Source organism: Panicum hallii, chromosome 5 (genome assembly GCF_002211085.1).
Source record: "Panicum hallii strain FIL2 chromosome 5, PHallii_v3.1, whole genome shotgun sequence".
NCBI classification, from domain to species: Eukaryota; Viridiplantae; Streptophyta; class Magnoliopsida; order Poales; family Poaceae; genus Panicum; species Panicum hallii.
In genome coordinates, this window is record NC_038046.1 from 8,103,133 (window position 1) to 8,122,847 (window position 19,715).

Genomic DNA, 19,715 nt, shown 5'->3' on the forward strand with positions numbered 1-19,715 from the left:
GCCTAAAAGCACGGCATTAGGTAGCGATCGCTCTCGTGCAGCGCCCTCGCTTTAAGCCTTTGATCCTTTCACGCGACGACGGACTCTCTTGATGACAACTGACAAGCCTACACGATGACTCTGCTTGTTGGAGTCGCGCTACAAATGCTAGTTAATCAGGGGGCGTGGTGCCTTTGGTTCTTTATTTACCCCTCCCCTTGAGAGCACTAAGCTGGCTACCTCCACAACTAACTTCCATCCGATCTCTTATCACAACTTTCGGCGCCGTGACGAACTACGTGCCAATCTGCGAGTGACGGTAACCTGTTACGTGTCGCTACTTGCGCCTTGGGGTACAATTGTTTGGTTCTGCTGGAAAAAGGTGTTCGCCTCCGACGGAGGTACTGTGGGAAGTACAAAGCAAAGGTTACGGTACCATCTCCCTACCTTGGTTTTGCTGAGGTGTAATCGCACTGCTCCTGCGAAACGAGATCCAGACTCCAGAAGTCTGGCAATTTGACAAATACCTTTTGAACATTGAGATGACGAATGCCTGCTGATTGCCTATGGAGTTCTTCAGAAGTCCGATTGCTCGAGCCAGAACTTGGGCAAGCGCTCTTACTGGCAGCGCGTCGTTGCAAGATGCCCAAGAAAAACCGGCCTGTCATGAGCAGTTTTATTTGCCAAGGGGGGAAGGGCGGAAGTGCTACTGCTAGCTCTAGCTGGCACCAATGACAAATCCACATGTAGTGTAAGCTTAATGGAAAATATCATCGTTGAATCCTCCAAAGTTTCTATTGCATTTCCAAAATAAATAGAAACAGGTTCCAGCGATACATCTCGGCAAAGCAATCATGCTTCATAAACAATTCCTACTACTATTTATCCGTGTTGATGTCCGAAAAATAACAGGACGATTCTCCTCCGGGAGAAGCCAGTACAGGCTCGATGACAAAAGGTCGCAGCCATCACCTGGCAAGTTAACCAAGCCCTTGTCTCTGTTCACTGTACAGATGAATAACTACTACCAATTGAGTGTTGGAACTTGGCATCATCTGCAAGGGCTTAGCCAGGAGTCAAGGCAACAGAGCTAGCAGCTGAATAAACACCACCAGTTGCACCACTAGTTAGTCCTAGAATGGTCTGGTATCGGGGAATCGGAAACAAGTTCCATCTCCATGTCCTGCTGTTTTTTGAGATAATCCTGTGCTGTTGATGTGATTATCTTAACGAAGAAGTTCAGAAGCACAAGCCACACTATAGAGTTCCAGACAAATGTAAAAGAGAGATTCCACTGTTTGTCCTGTACATGGTAAAATTATAGTGCATTAATGAACCAGTAAGAAAAAAGGGACGAGGGTAACTGAGGATAGCTAAGAGAGAGGTAATTCAAGCCCAGAATATCACGGATTAGAACTGAATACACCAACCTCCATTTGTGAGGATGATGAGACTGCTGCTGGTGGCGATAGATACTTGTCCTTTGCAGCATGGAGTTTGGCAATCACAGATGGCAGGGTAGCAGAAAACCCAGGAATGTGACCAAATATCCAGATTAATTCCTTCTCGATAAGATACAAGAGCTGATTGTTGCACAAGGACACAATAAATAGAGTCTGTGGGAGCAGAAAAATACATGTCAGCATAAAGAGTGCTACAGCTCTTGGTGTAAACCTTCGTCACAAATCAGGTATGGACAGACCAAAATGACTTAAATAATTCAGTCATGTAAATTAACCTAGCCACAGAGGTTCCACAACTTAATTTAGCTGGGCTTTTCAGGAACAAGAAGATTAGAAGTGAATCAGATTCTCCAAATATGCATACCAAATGAAGTTGCAGTATCAAACCAAATCTAGTTCATCAAATCATATTCAATTACCGAACTATCATTAGGTTTATTTCATTTTTTCAGGTTCAGCTTTTCTTATAAAAAGATTCAGGAACCCAAGAAGAAACAATCAAGGGGTGGAACAATGAATAGGGGGACACTACTGACTGGGTGCTCATCCTGATATCTTCAAAACCTAACATATCAGAAGGGCCAAGCTTTCAAAGCAACCTATGCAAAACCTGATATATTTTGTGCTAAAATCGTATCAGAAGGGCCAAGCTTTCAAAGCAATCTATGCAAAACCTGATATATTTTGTGCTAAAATCATATCCAAAGGGCCAAGCTTTCAAGGCCTAACATATGCATACAGGAGTCTAAATCTCCTGATTGGGCTTTTGCTGAGATGGCTGGTATGATAAAAAAAGTGACAAGAATGATCACATACAAGCATACATCCACACAACATTAGAGAGTAGTTGCATCTAACGAAGTTAATACATGATTATCTTATCACATTAAAAAGACCACTGGCCAGACAGTAGTATCAATGGAAATCCCTCCAAAAAACTGAATACACACAAGTAATTATAATATAAGATAAAAATACAAGGGAGATGCCTCACCTGAATATGAGTCTTGATGATAGCCTTCCCAATCAAAGTTGCAAAAAAGAACTCCCAGAAGGGCACACCAAATTGCCCACACATAATACCAGCAAGGTCAAAGAGTGGGTTCGGAACCTAACAAGAGCACAAAAATTAGGCTTTTTTTAATAAAAAAAAAGAACAAAACCCCTTTAGAGGAAACTTATAGTAGCTTTTGTACAGGGAATGTTCTATTGGCTTATTTTTTGGTGTCGTTTATATCAAATAGATAGACAGCTTAAAAATGTGGAGTTAAACCTTGCACATGGTTTAATGATGCATGAGCTATCTAATTGTGAAGGCACGAGGTCATATGACTCATAAAACACATACTTTTGTAAGACATCGATACTAAACAAATTGGTAAGGAAAGCTGGCTGACAAGAGACTAACCGAAGCAAGTATCAAGATAGAGAAGAAGTTCAGATGTTGAGAGTGAGAAAGAAGCCAACGCTTGGTTCGATTAACAGTGGATGCTACTCGGCCATCTTCTTTGGAAGTAGCAGCATCAAGCTCCTTGACTGCTTTTGACTTACTTCCTGATAGGCGAGCTGAAACATGGCACAACATCCAATAAAAAAACAGGAACAAAAATGCCACAACTAGCCTTCATACTCTTACCAAGAACTCACACGCAACACTTCTAGAAATGGGTTTTCATAAATTCATCACATAATTGGAGCTGCACTGCACCTCAACGTACTAACGTAAATGTGCAGCCATAGCATGTAAAAGAAATGGGCATGGCCCTGTTTCCTCTGATCAGTTAGGCTGACTCCAACCGGCGCGAGGCATATCGGCCATGCATTTCGCCGTTTGCATGGCTGGGCCATTTTGCCGGACCGCTTTGCACTGCCGGTCCTCCAATCGTGAGAGGTAAAAAGAGCATTATCTGGCCCGCCGCCCGCGCCTGCCTCCGGCCCCCGCGACCTCTGCCCGCGCCGGCCTCCGCCCCCGGCGCCGGCCCCCACCCCCCGCCCCCCTCCGCCCCCCGCCCCCTGCCTCCGCCCCCGACCCCTACCTCCGGCCCCCCGCGCCCTCCGCCCGCACCAGCCTCCGCCCCCGGCGCCGGCCCCCGCCCCCCGCCCCCTGCCTCCGGCCCCCCGCGACCTCCGCCCGCGCCGGTCTCCGCCCCCGGCGCCGGCCCCCGCCCCCCGCCCCCCTCCACCCCCCGACCCCTGCCTCCAGCCCCCCGCGCCCTCCGCCCGCGCCGGCCTCCGCCCCCGGCGCCGGCCCCCGCCCCCCGCCCCCTGCCTCCGCCCCTCGCGCCGGCCTCCGCCCCAAATCGACGCGCGCAGGTAGGCCACGCGCTTCGCTTCGACTGTTCTTCTCTCTCCTGGGTCGATGGTTGGAGGCCTGTCCTTTGCCTCGCGGCCGAGCGAGTGCTATTTTGCACTTTCTCTCACCTCGGATTCATTTTGCACGCCCGGTATGCATGGTCGATTGGAGATGATGGCTTGCGCTACAGTGCACCCGACCCAGGCATTTTGCCTTTGCATGACCCGTTGCATACTCGGTTGGAGTCAGCCTTATAGGAGTTCTATGAATTTAAGAACGGAGGAAACAAAAACTCGACATAGCATATACTAATTATGCAATATTTAATCAATCAACATTAGGTGCCTTTAAAAAGGGCAATTCAAAATTTAAGTAACAGCTAGCCACAACATTACATAGTAAAACTGCAGAAGAGATGTATCGTTTGCTGTCAAAAGAAATCTGTTAGAAGAAATACAGAGGCCAGTAATGCTTCTGTACAGCAATTAGCGAAATTGTGTAAAGAGTAGCATATAATAGAATATCACTATAATTAAAAAAAAAAAGACATGCAATTTTACCTGCACGTGATATGAAATAAGGGGGAAGCTCGCCAAGTGCAGTCCCAATGCCCCAAAGAACTGCTTCCAGCTGTATCTGAGGTAGCAAGTCGAAGACTGGGATCCTAACTGAATGAGCTGAAGCTGGGTACACAGGTGGTCCAAATTCTGAACATTTCTTGTCAAGCCATGATGGCCCAACTTTTAGCTGTATGGTGTCATATGGAGCCATTTTCAAATCAATTCGGCCACATTGAACAGCTTTAATAGTGAACAGAGCAATATGAGGGCCCAGATACAGCACAAATGTATGCAAACCAGAACCTGCATTTTAAAACTTATATCATCAGCTTCGTAAATGTGTTTTCTTATCTGTTGCAGCAATAGAACATTCCAAATCTACATGTTCTAGTTTCTAACTTTAAATGTCGGCAAGCACTAATTGCAGCATGTGTTGACAAACAAACTGGGAGGTTGTAAGGCCCAAAGAAAAGTAAGGCAGTACAATCCACCAAATAATAAGCTGAACATACATATGCTTCATTTATATTTAACCAAATAATATTTTGGAAACTTGACAGAATTGTCATTGGATAGCCACAAATGCCATAAACTAACCTTACAAATAAGGTAAAATAATTTTACAAGAAAGGTAAAGGAAAGAGTAAAGTCCATTTTTGGCCATCCAACTATCGTCTCAGTTTGGTTTTGACCCTCGAACCGCAAAACCAGAAATCTTTGGCCACCCAACTCTTAAAACCGGTCATATTTGGCCATCGGGTGGTTCTGGGGGTGGTCTTGCTGACGTGGACACCACATAGCGGTGGGGCCCACCTGTCAGCCCTCCTCTCTCTCTCTCATCTCTCCTCCCTCTTATCTCTCCTCTCCTATCCCTCTCCTCTCACCTTGCGCCGGCCCCCGCCCTCCCTCCGCGGCAGAGCTCGAGCTCGCCCGACCGGCGGTGCTCACCCGCGGCGAAGCTGCAGCTCGCCCAGCCGGTGGCGCTGGCCCACGGCGGAGCTGCAGCTCGCGTGCCCGGCGGCGCTGGCCCGTGGTGGAGCTCGAGCTCGCCCGGCCGGTGGCCCGCGGCGGAGCTGCAGCTCGCGTGCCTGGCAGCGCTGGCCCGTGGCAGAGCTCGAGCTCGCCCGGCGAAACAGCAGGAGCGAGAAAGAGAGAGAAAGGAGGGGATAGAAGAAAGAAAGAGAGGTCTGACAGGTGGGCCCATCGCCACGTGGAGTCCACATCACCAAAACCACCCAGCAAAACCCTCCGATGGCCAAATATGAACGGTTTTGAGAGTTGGGTGGCTAAAGATTCCTGATTTTGCGGTTCGATGGTCAAAACCAAACTAAGGTGATAGTTGGATGGTCAAAAATGGACTTTACTCTAAAGGAAAAGACATCAATTTTCTGCGTACCTATTTGACTCTAGTACAATGCAAAAAAAAAATAAAAAGTGCCAACACAGTAAAACCGTCGGGTGCAAACCATTCACAAAATCTTCATGATGATTAATTTTATAACTGGTTGCAAGGATCATTCAAAACATAGACTAAACAGAGAGAATATGTCTACAAACATGCCAGAATCACGTGACAACTAGATAATGAGAAGTAGATAACTATGGCATAAAAAAGGTGAACAGTACATATATTCACTAAGGCTTGTTCCATTTATTCCTCCAATTGTATGTATTACATGTATAATCTGACAATTATTGGCCACTTGTCACCTTCTCCTAACATTTTTTAAAGGTTTTTTGAAGTCCTAGCAATGTTGCAAACATAAACTACGCATGAATTGGCTGGTTCATATTTTTCCTTCTTTCCTCAAATATACAGTTTAGCAATAATGACCAAAACATAAAGAGTTCTGATTTCCATCTCTCTCTTACTAAAGTGTAGAAATGATGAATCAAGCCTTCAAATACATCCAGTGCTAAGCAGTTAAGAAAAAAATAACCAAATACTTTTAGGAAAGAAGAGATGAAAAGGCAAACTCCAGCAACATTCTATTCATTTGCTTTTGCTTTCTTTTAGGTGTAATTGAACTCCACAATGATGAGGTGTGCAAATAAAACTTGCCTAGTCCAATTGATGAAGCCACACCTAATGAAACCCACCATAACACAAATTTAGCATAGTTAATGAACTCCTGCACATGCTGCATACATGTCAGCAAAAAATATTAGTGTTCAAACCAATATGCTAACAAAAACATATTATCTCAGAATATACAACTCTTCAAAGTATCATCTTTCTTGAATATTTTGGCTTTGTAGTGAAAACTCTATTACAGTAAAATACTGTATCAAGTGTGATGGAATGACGAGCAGTATACCACAGATTAAAACAACATTAGAAGGAAATGCAACACACCTTCTTATGCAGGCCATCTGAAACAACAAGTAAGATTCCAGGAGTTACCACCAGAACAAGTAGGAGAACAAACAAACCACTCTTACTCAGGATATATGTTGCTAATCTTTTCAAGTATTGTAACAAGGCCAACAGAAAAAAATGTGATGTTCTGAGTGGCTGTTTTGTCAGCGTCAAGTTTTCCAACTCCATTTTGTGTTTCGCTCGAAGTTCTGCAAAATAAACGAAAATATGAGATAAAGAAAACGAGACCTGCACCAGTCATCATTAAATAGGAACTACTATTATGTCTGGTTATCACGAACAGGAACTCATACTGCCACTGGCAAAAGCATACATCAGATAAACATAGGTCCTTAGTTGCTACTCATTTGCAATGCACCACCAAAAACTAAGCGAAACTGCTGACTGGATCAGCTATTCCATGGTTTCAGACATTTGAGTTATGCACAGCACACACTTTTTATCTAACAAGTCCATTGTAGTATTTGTAAAGGCATGTTTGATTTGCCTCATGGTGTGCAATACACAACCAGCTAAGCTATGTGATTGATTCAAAATGAACTAGGCATCACAAATCGCAAAAACTAATATGTGGTTATTGCAAACGAATGACCTTCCATACTCATAATAAATATACCTAAGATGCTTTTATCTCGTAATTATATTCTCTCTGCAGTAATAAATTAATAGCACAACTGCCCAACTAACCTTCAAACTGAAACGTCTGGCTCGTCTAAAAGTAACAGAACAAAAAAGGACGTGACGTGGTATATTACATGTACTGGTGTGATCCATGTTTGAATCCGAGCAAATCTTAAATCGACACCGACAAAATACACAGGCGTTACAATGCATGCACCGATGAACCTGACATCTCGCACTCCCCGTCCAAGGTTATCCCCGATCTCACTAAGCTACATCTCCACTTCGTACCTCTCTCCCTGCCCGCCACTATCAAACCGGTTTCCATAAAAACACAAGCAAGCTAGCCCCGATCCCCAACATTTCACAGTGACGCCACCACACGCATCAAAAAAAAAGCCACGGATCTCACCGGGGATGACGCTTCCTCCCACGTTGGACCAGCTCCGAGACGGCGCCGCCGCCGCTGACATCTTCCGGCGTCCCATCGCTCCCACTCCGCGGCGCGCGAAAAACCTAGATCCCGCGGTTCAACGGCACCATGACCACCATGGGGCGCCCCCGCCCGGATCTGAATCGAAGCTCCAAGGGCTTAGCTAGCCGGCCGCCGGGTGAGCCGGATCGTGCACGAGATCTTGAGGCGGTCGCCGCGGAGCCGCCGAGACGCTGGTTCCCTCCCCCCTCCCGTCGCGCGGTTCGTTTGTTCCCTTTTTTCCCCTTTTGATTTTCTTTGCTTCCGTTCCGGACTTCCGGTTGGTCTTTTTGCAAGCAGGCCCTCTAACGTACTGGATTTTATATTAGAGGGACGTCCAACTGCGCATCGCCGTTGCCTCCGCATCCGACGAGAAAGAAACCCACGGAAACACAGAGAGCCCAGTCAGTCGTCGGCCCACGGCCCGCAAACTGCGAAATCCCAATCCCCCGCGGCCGTCGGCCGCTCGCTGCCACTCGTCAAAGCTGCTGCCATCGTTGGTCCGTCGCAGAGTTGTGCCAGGTTGCTGAATTGAGAGTTGAGACTGAGACTGTAAATTGATTGGAGCTGGATAACTGATACCGCGACTCAATTTGTAAGCAAGCATCCTGGGAGCATGGGAAAGGACCGATGCGAGTCTGAAAAATTCAGAACATTCAGTACAGTTCTACCAATTTCAGTGGGTATAATTAACTATTTATCATCCTTATGGCATGTGAATCGCCACTACGTGAGAGGGGTTTGTTGCACCCCCTCAAATAATGGCAAAAATTAAATATCCCGACGAGGGGATGAGTACCAGACGAGATCCAGTTACAGGCGATGCGCTGAAAACGGCCTATTTGGACAGCTTCTGACCAGCTTCTAAGCAATTTTAAGTCGCGGGCTGGCCAAACGCTCCGCTTCTGGACCGTTTCCTCCACCAGCGCTTGCGGACCTCCTTCAGGAAACGCGCGTGGAACGAGCAGTGGGAGCGGACCAGCTTCCGCAGCTTGTGCGGTCTAACTCCCCTCACAGTTCATCAAAATTACCCGCGTTTACCATCGTACAAATAGGACTGCCTCCCTCTCCACCCGTCTCTCTTCCCCAATCCAATTTCTCCCGTGCCCGTGACCGAAGATGGCGACGAGCTAGGGTTGGGAGAACCCAGGCGGCCTGACCCCGCGCCGGCCTGCGCCGAGCCCCCCGCGCCACCCCCGCGCCGGCCCGCGCCGCCACCTGCTTCGGCCTGCACCGAGCCAGCGCCGCCCCCTGCTCCGAGCTGCGCCGAGCAGATTGTTCATGATGTTATCTAATTTATAATTAAGTTATCATTATCTTATTTAAGAGTAATTTATGATTAATTGTATGATATATTTGTGTGGTTAATAATTCTATTGTTATTCTGTTATAAAAATAAATAAATATATATCTGTATATAAGAAATACATGTATTCAGTAAACAGTAAGGGTATTTCAGTCATTTCTCACTTCTGACAGGATTTCAACCCATTCAATAATCAGTCTGCCAAATATTTAACTTCTGTGACCAGCTGCTTCTTTAACAAGCTGCTTCTCTGGCCAGCTAGCCACCAGCTGGCTTCTGAACAAGTTTCAGCTGCGCCAAAGAGCATCCTGGTTGCGGACGATGCACTGAAAACAGCTGGAAACTGCGGGCCGCGGAGGAGAGCGATGGCCGGGCATGGAACTCGTTCGTGGGCCGTCACAGCACGTCGAACGTTCCTCTAAGATGCTGGTCCGCGATATTTGCCACTAAACACATGAGGTAAGAAAAATACCATGATATCGTGACCCTGAAATTGTAAGTAAACGGAACAAATCAGCAAGAAGAGTCTGCACATTTCTAGAGAAACATCAACTCCCGCTTAATAGCATAAGTAATTCAGGTACTATCTTCACTGTGCATAGGTGCTCTCATTGTTGATGTTCTTTCTGATCTCAAATTCTCAGTGCATTTCACCGCTCCACCGGAAATTACCTTTGCCCCTACCGCACTTCAGGTTGGTAGTTTCCACCACCCGTCCAGCGGTTCAGCCATCACTGCAAGGATCATTGCATATTTGTGGTCCAAGAAGAGTGAAACCATAGCTATGTTTTATATGTTACCTGGCAGCCTCCTTGTTCTCTTCCACTTTGGTTTCATCCATGGAGCACTTTCAGTAGGTTGCGAGTAAAACACCGACGCAACGTCCTGAAGAAGGCAAGACGAAATACGAGTCTGCCAAGAGGACATGACATGCCACGATGCTTATGGCAGTTGCAGCTGTTAGTACCTCTGGTGGTGACAGATGTATGTGCTGGAGGAGTGACAAATGAGTTTGGAATTGATTTCAGTGTATGCCCATCAGGAGAATATGTTAACAAAATCTGGCAGAATTCAATGAATTCCAATGGCGTGGGGGGCTATCCGTAACCATCAACATTTCAAGAGGGGAAAGTTATGCCACCAATAATACTATGAAGTAACCCCATATCATCTGAATTTTTTTATTAACACTATTTATACTTATGATGGATGCCCGTTGTATCCATTGCTTATTCAAAGTGAAAAGGGTTTTTCATGGAAAAAAAGAGTGGAAATCAGTAAATTCCACGAAAAGATGATGATTTACTGAGTTCTCCCTATTCAGTTCATTTCCACAACTTGCCTAAGAGATGCAGCGCTCCATCTCTCAGCTCCTTCTCGTAGTTGTGCATAGACCACTCGCTTCACGGAATCTAAGCAAATACTTACAGTGCCAAACTCATACACTGGCAAGCCATTGTAGGACTTGCCAACTCTAGGCATAAACAACAAACCCTTCTCCATCGCGTATGCCTGGACACACTCCTTGAAGCTTAGATCTGCCATGGCCGTTCCTAGCACCCCATGGCAAGAAGGGAGCCGTGCTGCATCGAGCGGTCGCTTCTCTGTACCTCTCAAGTAGCCCGGATTCTCTTTAGTCCCAGGCTGCACAACCTCCAGTCCTTCGGCGGCTTGGTTCATCATGTCCAGACCCAGTGCCAAAAGCATCCGTATGCGCTCGTTGGCAAGCAACTCCGGTGGAAAAAGGCCCTTCCAGCCCTTGTACCAACTAACGATCTCGTTGAAATTAGGATTCGGTGAACACAGCCAATGGTACATGGCCTGATGCCACTTGCTGAAGAAATCAACTTCCAGCATATGAACCATTTGCTGCACCGGGATTGTAGAGGCACAAAGCATCACCCAATTGAACTGATCGAGGTTCTGGTCTGCTGGGTTGATCTGAAACTCCTGCAGTGCCATCTTCAGTTTCGGAACGATATAGCGCGCAGTCAGGTCTTCCCAAACTGCAGAATCAAACACATTTTGCCATGGAGACAGCAGAGCGTGAGCTGATGCGTCGCGTGCTTGCCATACGTGGAGGACACTGCTCAGCTTGTATCTGATGGAACTACACAGAGTTTCTATGCTCCTCTGCTCAAGCATCGGCAACCATGGATGCACCCACACATGGATTGGCACATTCTCTCTGCGCGGATCCCATGATTCCACGGCAGCCGAGAGCTTTGGCTTGACCACATGCTCAAGTATCAACCCAAGCGCAACAGGAGGCAGCACCTGTTCCCACGCCCTCAGGAGGTCGAGCATCGGTTCTGGAACCCTTGCATCCCACGAATTGGTTCCTTGTATTCTCACAGGTGGCAGGATGAGCTCGCTGACAAGCTGCGCGTACGGCGCCATGGATGCAGCACCGTGTGAGAAGTCGTATGGTTGGTCTTCCTCCAACAAATCCTTCCACGATGACATGACCTCCAACCCAACCGACGGATCCTGGAGCGGCTGCCAGCCCTGGAAGAACCGGATGAGCAGCGGATGCGCGAACTGGCAAGCGATCCATGCGACGCCGCACATCTTGAACTCCTCCTCGAAGCGCGCCTTCAAGTCCCGAATCGCCATGAACAATCCTTCGAGAGTGAGGATGCCGGCTGCATCGTCCACCCGGACCTTCTCCAGCGCCCCTGCAATCGTCTCCATAACCTGTAGCTGCCGTTTCTGCACTGCTTCCTGCTTCGACAGCTTCTCCTGCTCCCGCGCCAAGCTGGCCGCCTTCTCCCGCTCCCGCCGCAGCTGGCCGTGCAGCCTCTGAACGTCGACCTTCGCGTCGTCAACAAGCAGCCGCACGTTGTACTGCAGCTCCGGCATCGGCACGTCGTTCGACTCTATCTCGTGCTCGTCGTTGAGCCCCCTCAGGTCCGTCAGGACACGCTCCTGTGGCCCTCGCTTGTCGATCACCTTCTGAACAAAAGCGGGCTGTCCCCCCTGCTCCTCCTCATCGCGCGTTGTCAACAACGCGATCCTTGTCAAGACCGAAGTTTTCCTGACGCTGTCCTTCTTCAACCACCGTTGCCGCCGCTCCTTTGTTGACGCCGGCGGACAAGTCTCGCGCGGCAGGTTCTCCTTGGACGGCGCGAGCATGGGTTTTCTTAAACCTCTCGACGTAGCCGAGGCCGGCATTCTTGAGTCGCACGGTGGCCTCCAGCGGCTCGGTTCTCCCCTGCCCGTACTTGCCGAGGCCCATGCGGGGATAGTACCCTCCCATGCGCATCATATTGGCCACCGTGGCGTTAGACTGCACGCTCCCCGGAGCCGGCGGCGGACGGCGTCGCGCTCCCGCTCCTTCTCCTCCCGCCTCGCGCGGGCGCCCTCCCTGATCTTCCCGAACATCGCGGGCAGCGGCTCAATGTCCTCCGCCTCCGCCCCTGCCTCGTCCTCCTTGCCCGCGGCGTTCACAGGGACGGGCTCTGGTTCGTGGGAGCGCACGGCGTAGCCGGTGGAGACGAACCGGACGGGCTTGGAGAGGTCGGGCTCGGACGCTTCCCTGCGGCGCTTGCGGCGGCGGGAACCACCGTCGTCGTCGGAGTCGGAGTCGGAGTCTGAGTCGCCCTCAGCGGAGTCCCCTTTGATGGCGTCGCGGCGGGCTCGGCGCGCGCGCTCGCCGCCGCCGTCCATGGCGCCGTCGCCGCTCGCTCCCCGCACTTGGCGATTGGGAGGAAGAGAATCGCGCGAGGATCGAACAGCTTCCTCTGTCGGTTCGCAAGAAGTATTCGCGATTCCGGAAGCAATAGGACCGGGCGCTGCGAATGGCGAACGATGCGGGGATTTTCGCCATACGCGTGCATGGACCAATTCAATCCGAACGTGTTTTCCCTTGAGCCCGAGTCGGTTGCGAGCACTAGCAGCTGTTCGCCTGTTCATTTGTTCATCCCTGAGAGTCGTCGGTTCGTTCCGCATTTTAGATTTTTTTTTTCTTTCCCTCTGCAACTCTAGGCGGTTCAACCTATTTGCTTCGGAAACTATTCTCTCACAAGGAATCATCCACCACGTGTTTTTTCTCTTGCTGACGTCGAATGTCGTTGCACGTTCTAACGAGAGATCCAGAAATATTATGCAGTGCAAGAACAAGCTAAGACAAAATTCAGTGGCAGGGACGGCCATCTTTTGTGCTACAGTAGCTTTCTTGCTAGTTCTGCTACAATAGCTGCCTCCAAGTTTCAACCAATGGATGGTGCAGGGTCAAATCTCCTTGTGCAGAGCTGCTGATAGCTCAGCTCCTGATCATGCTAGCAGATCAAACGAATTTACACGTATTTTATTGGCCACACGGGTCACGTCAAAAGATCCTGAAAGGCCCAGTCGATCGGTAATCATGCTTTAATCAAGAAACACAGCCTGTTCAGCTAGTCTATTTTTACGATGCTGACTGCAGATCCTCCCTTCGCCTACTAGCTAGTAGCTAGCTTGACTGAACAATCCCCATGTGAGTAACGAGCGCCCACCCCCCGGGGTGGGGGGGGGGGGGGGGCGCAGACGGGGAGGCCTGACGGAGCTGTCGACTCGCCACCAGCCATGAAAACCTTTTTCTTTCTTCGAGTCGGTTGTTGCTTGCTCGCTTTGCTCACCTGTCCGGTAAATCGATGCCGTGCATTGTAAGAGTTACCCAATGCATGCGTTCCCACCCACGCCTCTGCTCTGCGGCGCGCCGGTCCGAGTCCAAGCAAGCATCATGGACGCGAAGAAAAAGGAAGAGGACGAGCTTCCGGCGCAAGCGTTCGGCGTCCTCGCCCCGACCTGTTTCTTTAATCCCGGGATATGCATCTTGCTTAATCCGCCGGTGAACAAGGCCCAGAAGAAACTAACGACGACGGTCGACGGCTAGCATGCAGACAATGCGGTGCTAGTTTAATCCGCACGGTGATCTTGAGCGTGAAGGGCCGTACGCGAGGGATGGATTCGCGACGGCGACGGAGCAGCGTAAAGATCCGCCGCGCGAGCTGAGGGGCTCTCGGCGTAGGATGATTGCGCGGCAAGGGAGTCTGGTGTGTGTGGCAGGGCGCACCGAGACGGAACCGAACGGGAGGGAGGGGGAGAACAGTGTGGGAGGCTTTACCCAAGTGTAAAGCAAGGCCGGAGGCGAGCCCCGCGGGTTACTTCACCGGCTGCCGGCCGCCCACATATACGCAGCGCCACTGCACTGGCCAGTGACCGCACCACGGCACCTGCCTCTCGCTATTCATTCTCGGCGGCGGCGGCCGTTCGCTCTTCACGGCTTGGCTCTCTGCTTATAGGTATGAGATGTAGGAGGCGGCCAAGGCTCGGCATGGGGTGGCTCCGGTCCGTGTTCTCCCCGCTGCGGAGGCTCTGGTACCGTGCCAACGCGGTGCAGCGCAAGAGTACGTCGCCGATGGCTGTGATGTCCCACGCCGCTCTGCTCCTCCGGTTTTTTTATGAGCTCTGGTAGTGTCTGTCTGAATGGGGAATTCTTCTCTCTTCTTTTTCTTGGTGTGCTGTGTGCAGGGAGAGGCATCTACATCCTGTACGACGACGTCAAGTCGTGCCAATGCGAGGATGTGCACGTGCTCTGGTCGATCCTCGTGGAGTCCCACGGCCTGCCGCCGCCGAACCCGATGCTGAGCCTGAAGCGGTGACGAGGGGGCGGCGGGTGCTCCGGCTCCGGCTCCGGCACGGCGCCCCCTGAATAAGCGAAGGTCGATCGACATGGCCATGGGAGGTGAAGTATATGATAGTGCACTAGTGCTTCCGAATTCTGATGTACATAGGATCAGTGGATCATAGCAGTGTGTTGCCGCCGGCGCGGTGTTCTACTGCCGGCCCGGATCGGCGCCTCTTTTGGAGGCCGCTGAGACGAGGGGTTGGCCTGCGGTGGAGCGTAGCCGCTGCGCCGGTGGCTTGATGAGTGTGGTGATGGGCTTCTTGGAGCGCACCCCTCGTTCGTTTGACTCCTCGTTTTCTGCGAGACCTGCATTTGGATGCAGTAGTTCCGTTCATCTATCTTGGACTGAATGTAACAGGAAGAAAACTGAACCATCAACTATCGTCTGAATCTGGTGTCAGCATTTCTCTATTTTCGCTTATGTATGCGGTTGGCGGTCGCTGGTTAGCACAAAATCTGCGCCGGTAAATTCGTCGTACGGAACAGTTTTGGAGGAAGATGCGTCACGCACTCTTCATAGGTTGCTTCATTCGTGGTTGTAGCTGCTCGTGCCTCTGACTCTGTTCTCTCGAACATGCCACTAGACGGCTCTTCATTCTCCCAGATCACCAGAGGGCTTCTGTTGGCCCGGGCCGATCGTCCCCTGAGAACTTTGTGCTGGGCTCACTTATTATATGCTTCGTCAGGGCCCAACATCGAGTTCTAGCGATCCCTTCTCAGAGGCCAAGTGGAGAGGATTGACAGCAGTTGGCAGGAAAATCCGTTGCATACCCTAGCTGAACGCCTGAACTAAACACCATCATCCATCCAGCAGTCCGGCCCCGCGGCATTCCCAGACAGCACTACGAGGCCGGCACCGCGCAGTTGCGGGTGCACCCATGTGCCCCGCGGCGCCAACGCAACGACAGGGCTGGCAGGGCCGGCACCCGCGCGCGCGCCAACCGGCACCGCCGCGCCAGCGCCGAAAACCACCGTCGCCTCACGATGAACCTGCCTGCCAATCAGTCACCCACCCGACCACACCGAACCAAACCAACGCCAGGTACGCGACAGCCGGTCCGTCCTCCGGTTCGCCAGCCCAACTGCCATTAGGCGACTCCTGCAGCAGCGCAGGCAGCTATATATGCTCGCCTCTTTTCCTCCTTCCCATCCATCGAAACGACGACGACGACCACGAGCTGTTAGCTTCTTGCCGCCGCTTTCTCAGTCCTCGGTCCGTCGATCGCCACCCCGTCCAAAGAATATGGGAGCAGGGCAGTTGAAGGCCAAGATCCTCGCAGCGGCCGCGGCCGCCGTTGTCGTCGCCTCGTCTCTGATCGGCATGGCCTCCGCGGCCGACGCGCCCGCCCCAGCGCCCACGTCCGGCGCCACGGCCGCCGCGCCGGCCTTCGCGGCGGTGTCCGTCGCCGTGGCGGCTCTCGGCTTCCTCTTCTACTAGTGCTAGGCGGTCCGGCCAGCAGGGTGTCAGGGTGAGCATGCGTGTCCGTGCATGTCCGCCGGCCGCGCGCCCACATGCTTGTACTATGGCCCTGTTTAGTTCGGCAGGTGTAAACGCAAAAAAAAATTGCGCAAAGGAATCTACCAATTTGAAGTACTAAATAAAGTCTATTTACAAAACTTTTTGCATGGATGGGTTGTAAATCGCGAGACAAATCTAATGATGCTAATTAATCTATGATTAAGCAATAATTAGCGGATGGTTACTGCAGCATTACTGTTGCAAATCATGGATTAAGTAGGTTCATTAGATTCGTCTCGCGATTTACAGCCCATCCATGCAAAAAGTTTTGTAAATAGACTTCATTTAGTACTTCAAATTAGCAAGATTCCTTCGAAAATTCTGCGTTTACAGCTTTTTTACGTTTACGGGGTGGAAACTAAACAGGGCCTGCATGCTTCAATTCGGTTGTTTTACATGGGTCATGGGTGTAATTCGTTATTTATTGGTTCGAAATTTGTACTTGATCATATATTCATTTCATCATCTGTGTACGGTGGGAAGTGAGGACGAATTTTCTTTCCGATTTTAACTCTAAAAAAAGTTCCCTTTCCGATTTTATGTTCCATCACAAGACACACAAAAGCAAAGCAGCAGCTAGTTGTCAGGTATTTGGAGAAGGCAGTGGCCTGGGAAGCAAGGGCGTACGTATCAGGGTGTGTTCGTTTCCGGGGGTCTAAAGTTTATAGGGGTCATATCAAAAAGAATCTTATCATTTAGAAGTATTAAATAAAGTCTAATTACAAAATTAATTGCAGAACCCCGGGGCTAATTCGCGAGACGAATCTAATAAGGTATATTAGTCCATGATTAGCGGATGGTTACTATAGCATCACTGTGGCAAATTATGGATTAATTAGGCTCATTAAATTTGTCTCGCGAATTAGCACCTAGCTGTGCAAAAAGTTTTATAAACAGATTTTATTTAATACTTCTAAATAGCAAGATTCTCTTTGATGTGATGGGTCTAAAGTTTAGAGGGTAGGAAACGAACAGGCCCTCAGTCTATCAGAGAAATAGTTCTCGTAGTCCGTACCATCAAGAACATCTGCTATATTTGGAGAAGTCACTGATGGGCCAGCTACAGTAGTATAACTTCTCGACATTTCAACAGCCATAAAAAAATAATACCACATAAGTAGTCTTCACTTATTCTTCCTATATACACATAAGGGTGATGCTACAATCTGAATCTAGTATGTAAACACAGAACTCAAAGCATATGAGTCACTGGTAAAAATAGTAAAACAGTGAACACATGATCCTATGACTAGAGTATCACATATTCACATGTCTATCCGGAGGCTGCTGCAAACGGATTTGTCAAATGGAAAGCTATTTAAAGTGAACCACACCACAGCTATTCTTCAAAATCATATTCCCTAGACTGTCAGCAACGTTTATTATATATGTTCCATCACAAGCAAGACAGACATGCAAAGCAACAGTTCCATGGAAGCCAGAAATTAAACAGAGGCCGGTGTTACATGAACACTGTGACCTTCTAATTACCTTGTGGTTGGTTCAGGTATCTAGGGATATCACTGCGAAGCCAGGGCACAAAGGGCAGTAAGTTATTATATTCCTCATTATCAATAGCATCTCTTTGGTGGACAATCAGTTCATTGATATACAGGACACATGAGAGAACCGACAGCTGCTTCAGGTCAGCATAAATTATCCATGTCCTCCCAGAAAACCCGTCTTCCCTCAGCACACTGCACAGCACATCCGGGTCATTCTTGCTCAGGACGGGGAGCTCAGGCATGAGGGGCGCAGGCAGGCCCAGAACCTTGTGGCCATGTTGCGCCCATAGGTCATCGAGGTTGATCTTACGATGGATCTCCCAGTTCCAGCAATCGCCCATCATCATCAGATTCCAAACAGTGATCGTCCGGTCACCTGTTTGGAGGTCCTGCCAGTCGTTGTCGATGTGAAGTATCATGCCTTGGCTGACAGACACGTTCCGGATGATGAAGTCGTGTTCGCCGGGGAAGCTGCTTTCTTTCCAGGACACGAGGAGGTCTGCCACCACGTAGTTGCTTGGGTCGCCGCCGCGGCACAGGATCCCCAGATTGGTGTCCACCTTCAAGAACACTCTCCCGCAAGCCAAGTCCTGCGTCATCTCCGTGCACGCTGGGAGGCGCCGCACCGATGGTGGGGGAGACGAGGGGCCGAACGTGTAGACGAATAGATCGGGGGCGCCAAACCTGCAATCCATCCGGCCGAGGCGATGCGGAGGAGAACGAGATTCTCGTGGGAGCTCACGGCAGAGAGATTCGCGGGAAAGGGTGCGTCGAACAGGGACCCGGGTATGCCGTACGGCCAGTGCAGATCGAGGTAGGATACCTTCGACGGATGCCTCAGCGTGGAGGAGATGTAGCCGCACTCGTTGGTGGAAGTATCAGCTGCGACGACGGTGGCGTCGTGTGCCGCGGCCGCGGCCGCGGTGTCGGGGTCGTCGTAGAAGTGGAGGGCCCAACCGGAAGAGGAGCATCCAGTCGGCAAACACCTCCGGCTTCGGCGAGCCGGGGATCGCGTCGGCCATCTCGCTCTTTTTGATTTGGGATCGGTCCACTAGCACCCAGTCGGAGAACTCCTCTGGATCCGGCGAGCCGGGGATCGCGTCAGCCATCTTGATCTTTTTTAGTTGGGATCGGGGCCGCAACCAAAACCTAACTTTTATTTGGGATTTGCGAGTCATTGGCGGTTGTCCCGTACCAGAAACCCAGCAGGCCGATGCGTGCATGGAGCCCAAAAGGATGGAACGTAGTTTTTTTTTTGTAAGGTAGGAACGTAGTTCTTCGCTGCAGTGTTGGGAAACCTGTATTTACAAATATTTTTCATTTCCATGGTGAATCTAGTAACATCTACCTTACATTGTCAATCTATATTGTTTTTTATTTAGTGATAGCCAAAATTAATAAAAGTTTGTCAGCAGTAATTGAGTACACATTTTGAATCATATGAAGTAGTTTGCTTTGTACAAACGTTTGATAGAGTTCATCCAAAGCATTTTCCATTTTGCGTCGCTCCTCTGAGCTCTCTCAGACTCAGCGGTGGGTGGGATGTTCTCCTAGACTTTGTGCTTTCTGCTGGTGTGGCCTCTGTAGCCATGGAAAACCTGTGCCACTCTCATTAGCTCCCTTGACCAGGGCCACAGCACAGCACGAGCCAGCACGACTGATCAGAGTTGCCCGTTGCCACCATGTGACGCCCGCGCCGCAAAAGCAACCCCCGCCGCTCCAACACCGAGATCCACCCTCGCCTTCGATGGAACCAGCCGGTGCCTAGCCAATCAACCACCCGAACCGACGGCAGGTACCCGACAGCCGGCCGTCCTCCCGTTCACCAGCCCAGCTTCCATTGGCAGCAGGCCGCCGCACGAAACCACGGCGCCGGCGAGGGGCACCTATGAATAGGCGCGTCCGCCTTCGCCCAACCAATCGAAACAGCAGCGGCAACAAGTTGG

The 19,715-nt window shown here is 50.1% G+C and overlaps 2 protein-coding genes and 1 pseudogene across 3 annotated transcripts; 1 reads left to right on the top strand and 2 right to left on the bottom strand.

The window, feature by feature from the left end:
* Nucleotides 1-731: 731 nt before the first annotated feature.
* Nucleotides 732-8,039, bottom strand: LOC112893781 (vacuole membrane protein KMS1). Of its 2 annotated transcripts, none has more exons than XM_025961275.1 (8): nt 7,709-8,039; nt 6,652-6,863; nt 6,358-6,427; nt 4,296-4,598; nt 2,851-3,008; nt 2,437-2,553; nt 1,410-1,595; nt 732-1,282 (listed from the first exon to the last, which is right to left on the bottom strand). In XM_025961275.1, exons 1-8 carry the CDS (start codon nt 7,782-7,784, stop codon nt 1,103-1,105), a joined length of 1,302 nt encoding a protein of 433 aa, XP_025817060.1. In that variant the 5' UTR covers nt 7,785-8,039; the 3' UTR covers nt 732-1,102. The 2 variants fall into 2 exon arrangements, with proteins under 2 accessions (XP_025817060.1, XP_025817059.1); XM_025961274.1 differs by having other exon boundaries at nt 748-1,282; nt 6,358-6,436; nt 7,709-8,038.
* Nucleotides 8,040-10,394: 2,355 nt separating this feature from the next.
* On the bottom strand, nt 10,395-12,743 carry LOC112892355 (annotated as a pseudogene).
* Nucleotides 12,744-14,231: 1,488 nt separating this feature from the next.
* Nucleotides 14,232-15,150, top strand: LOC112894768. The gene is made up of 2 exons (XM_025962575.1): nt 14,232-14,464; nt 14,589-15,150. The coding sequence occupies exons 1-2, from the start codon at nt 14,362-14,364 to the stop codon at nt 14,717-14,719; spliced, it is 234 nt and encodes a 77-aa protein (XP_025818360.1). The 5' UTR covers nt 14,232-14,361; the 3' UTR covers nt 14,720-15,150.
* Nucleotides 15,151-19,715: the final 4,565 nt, after the last annotated feature.

Bases quoted from the DNA above. Each gene is read 5' to 3' on its own strand.
- LOC112894768 (XM_025962575.1), top strand. From the start codon at position 14,362: ATGAGATGTAGGAGGCGGCCAAGGCTCGGCATGGGGTGGCTCCGGTCC. The intron at 14,465-14,588 runs GTACGTCGCCGA...TGCTGTGTGCAG, and splicing joins CAACGCGGTGCAGCGCAAGA to GGAGAGGCATCTACATCCTG.
- LOC112893781 (XM_025961274.1), bottom strand. From the start codon at position 7,784: ATGGGACGCCGGAAGATGTCAGCGGCGGCGGCGCCGTCTCGGAGCTGG. The intron at 6,437-6,651 runs GTGTGTTGCATT...ACATGTATGCAG, and splicing joins CAGATGGCCTGCATAAGAAG to CATGTGCAGGAGTTCATTAA. The intron at 4,599-6,357 runs GCAAGTTTTATT...TTTAAAATGCAG, and splicing joins GGCTTCATCAATTGGACTAG to GTTCTGGTTTGCATACATTT.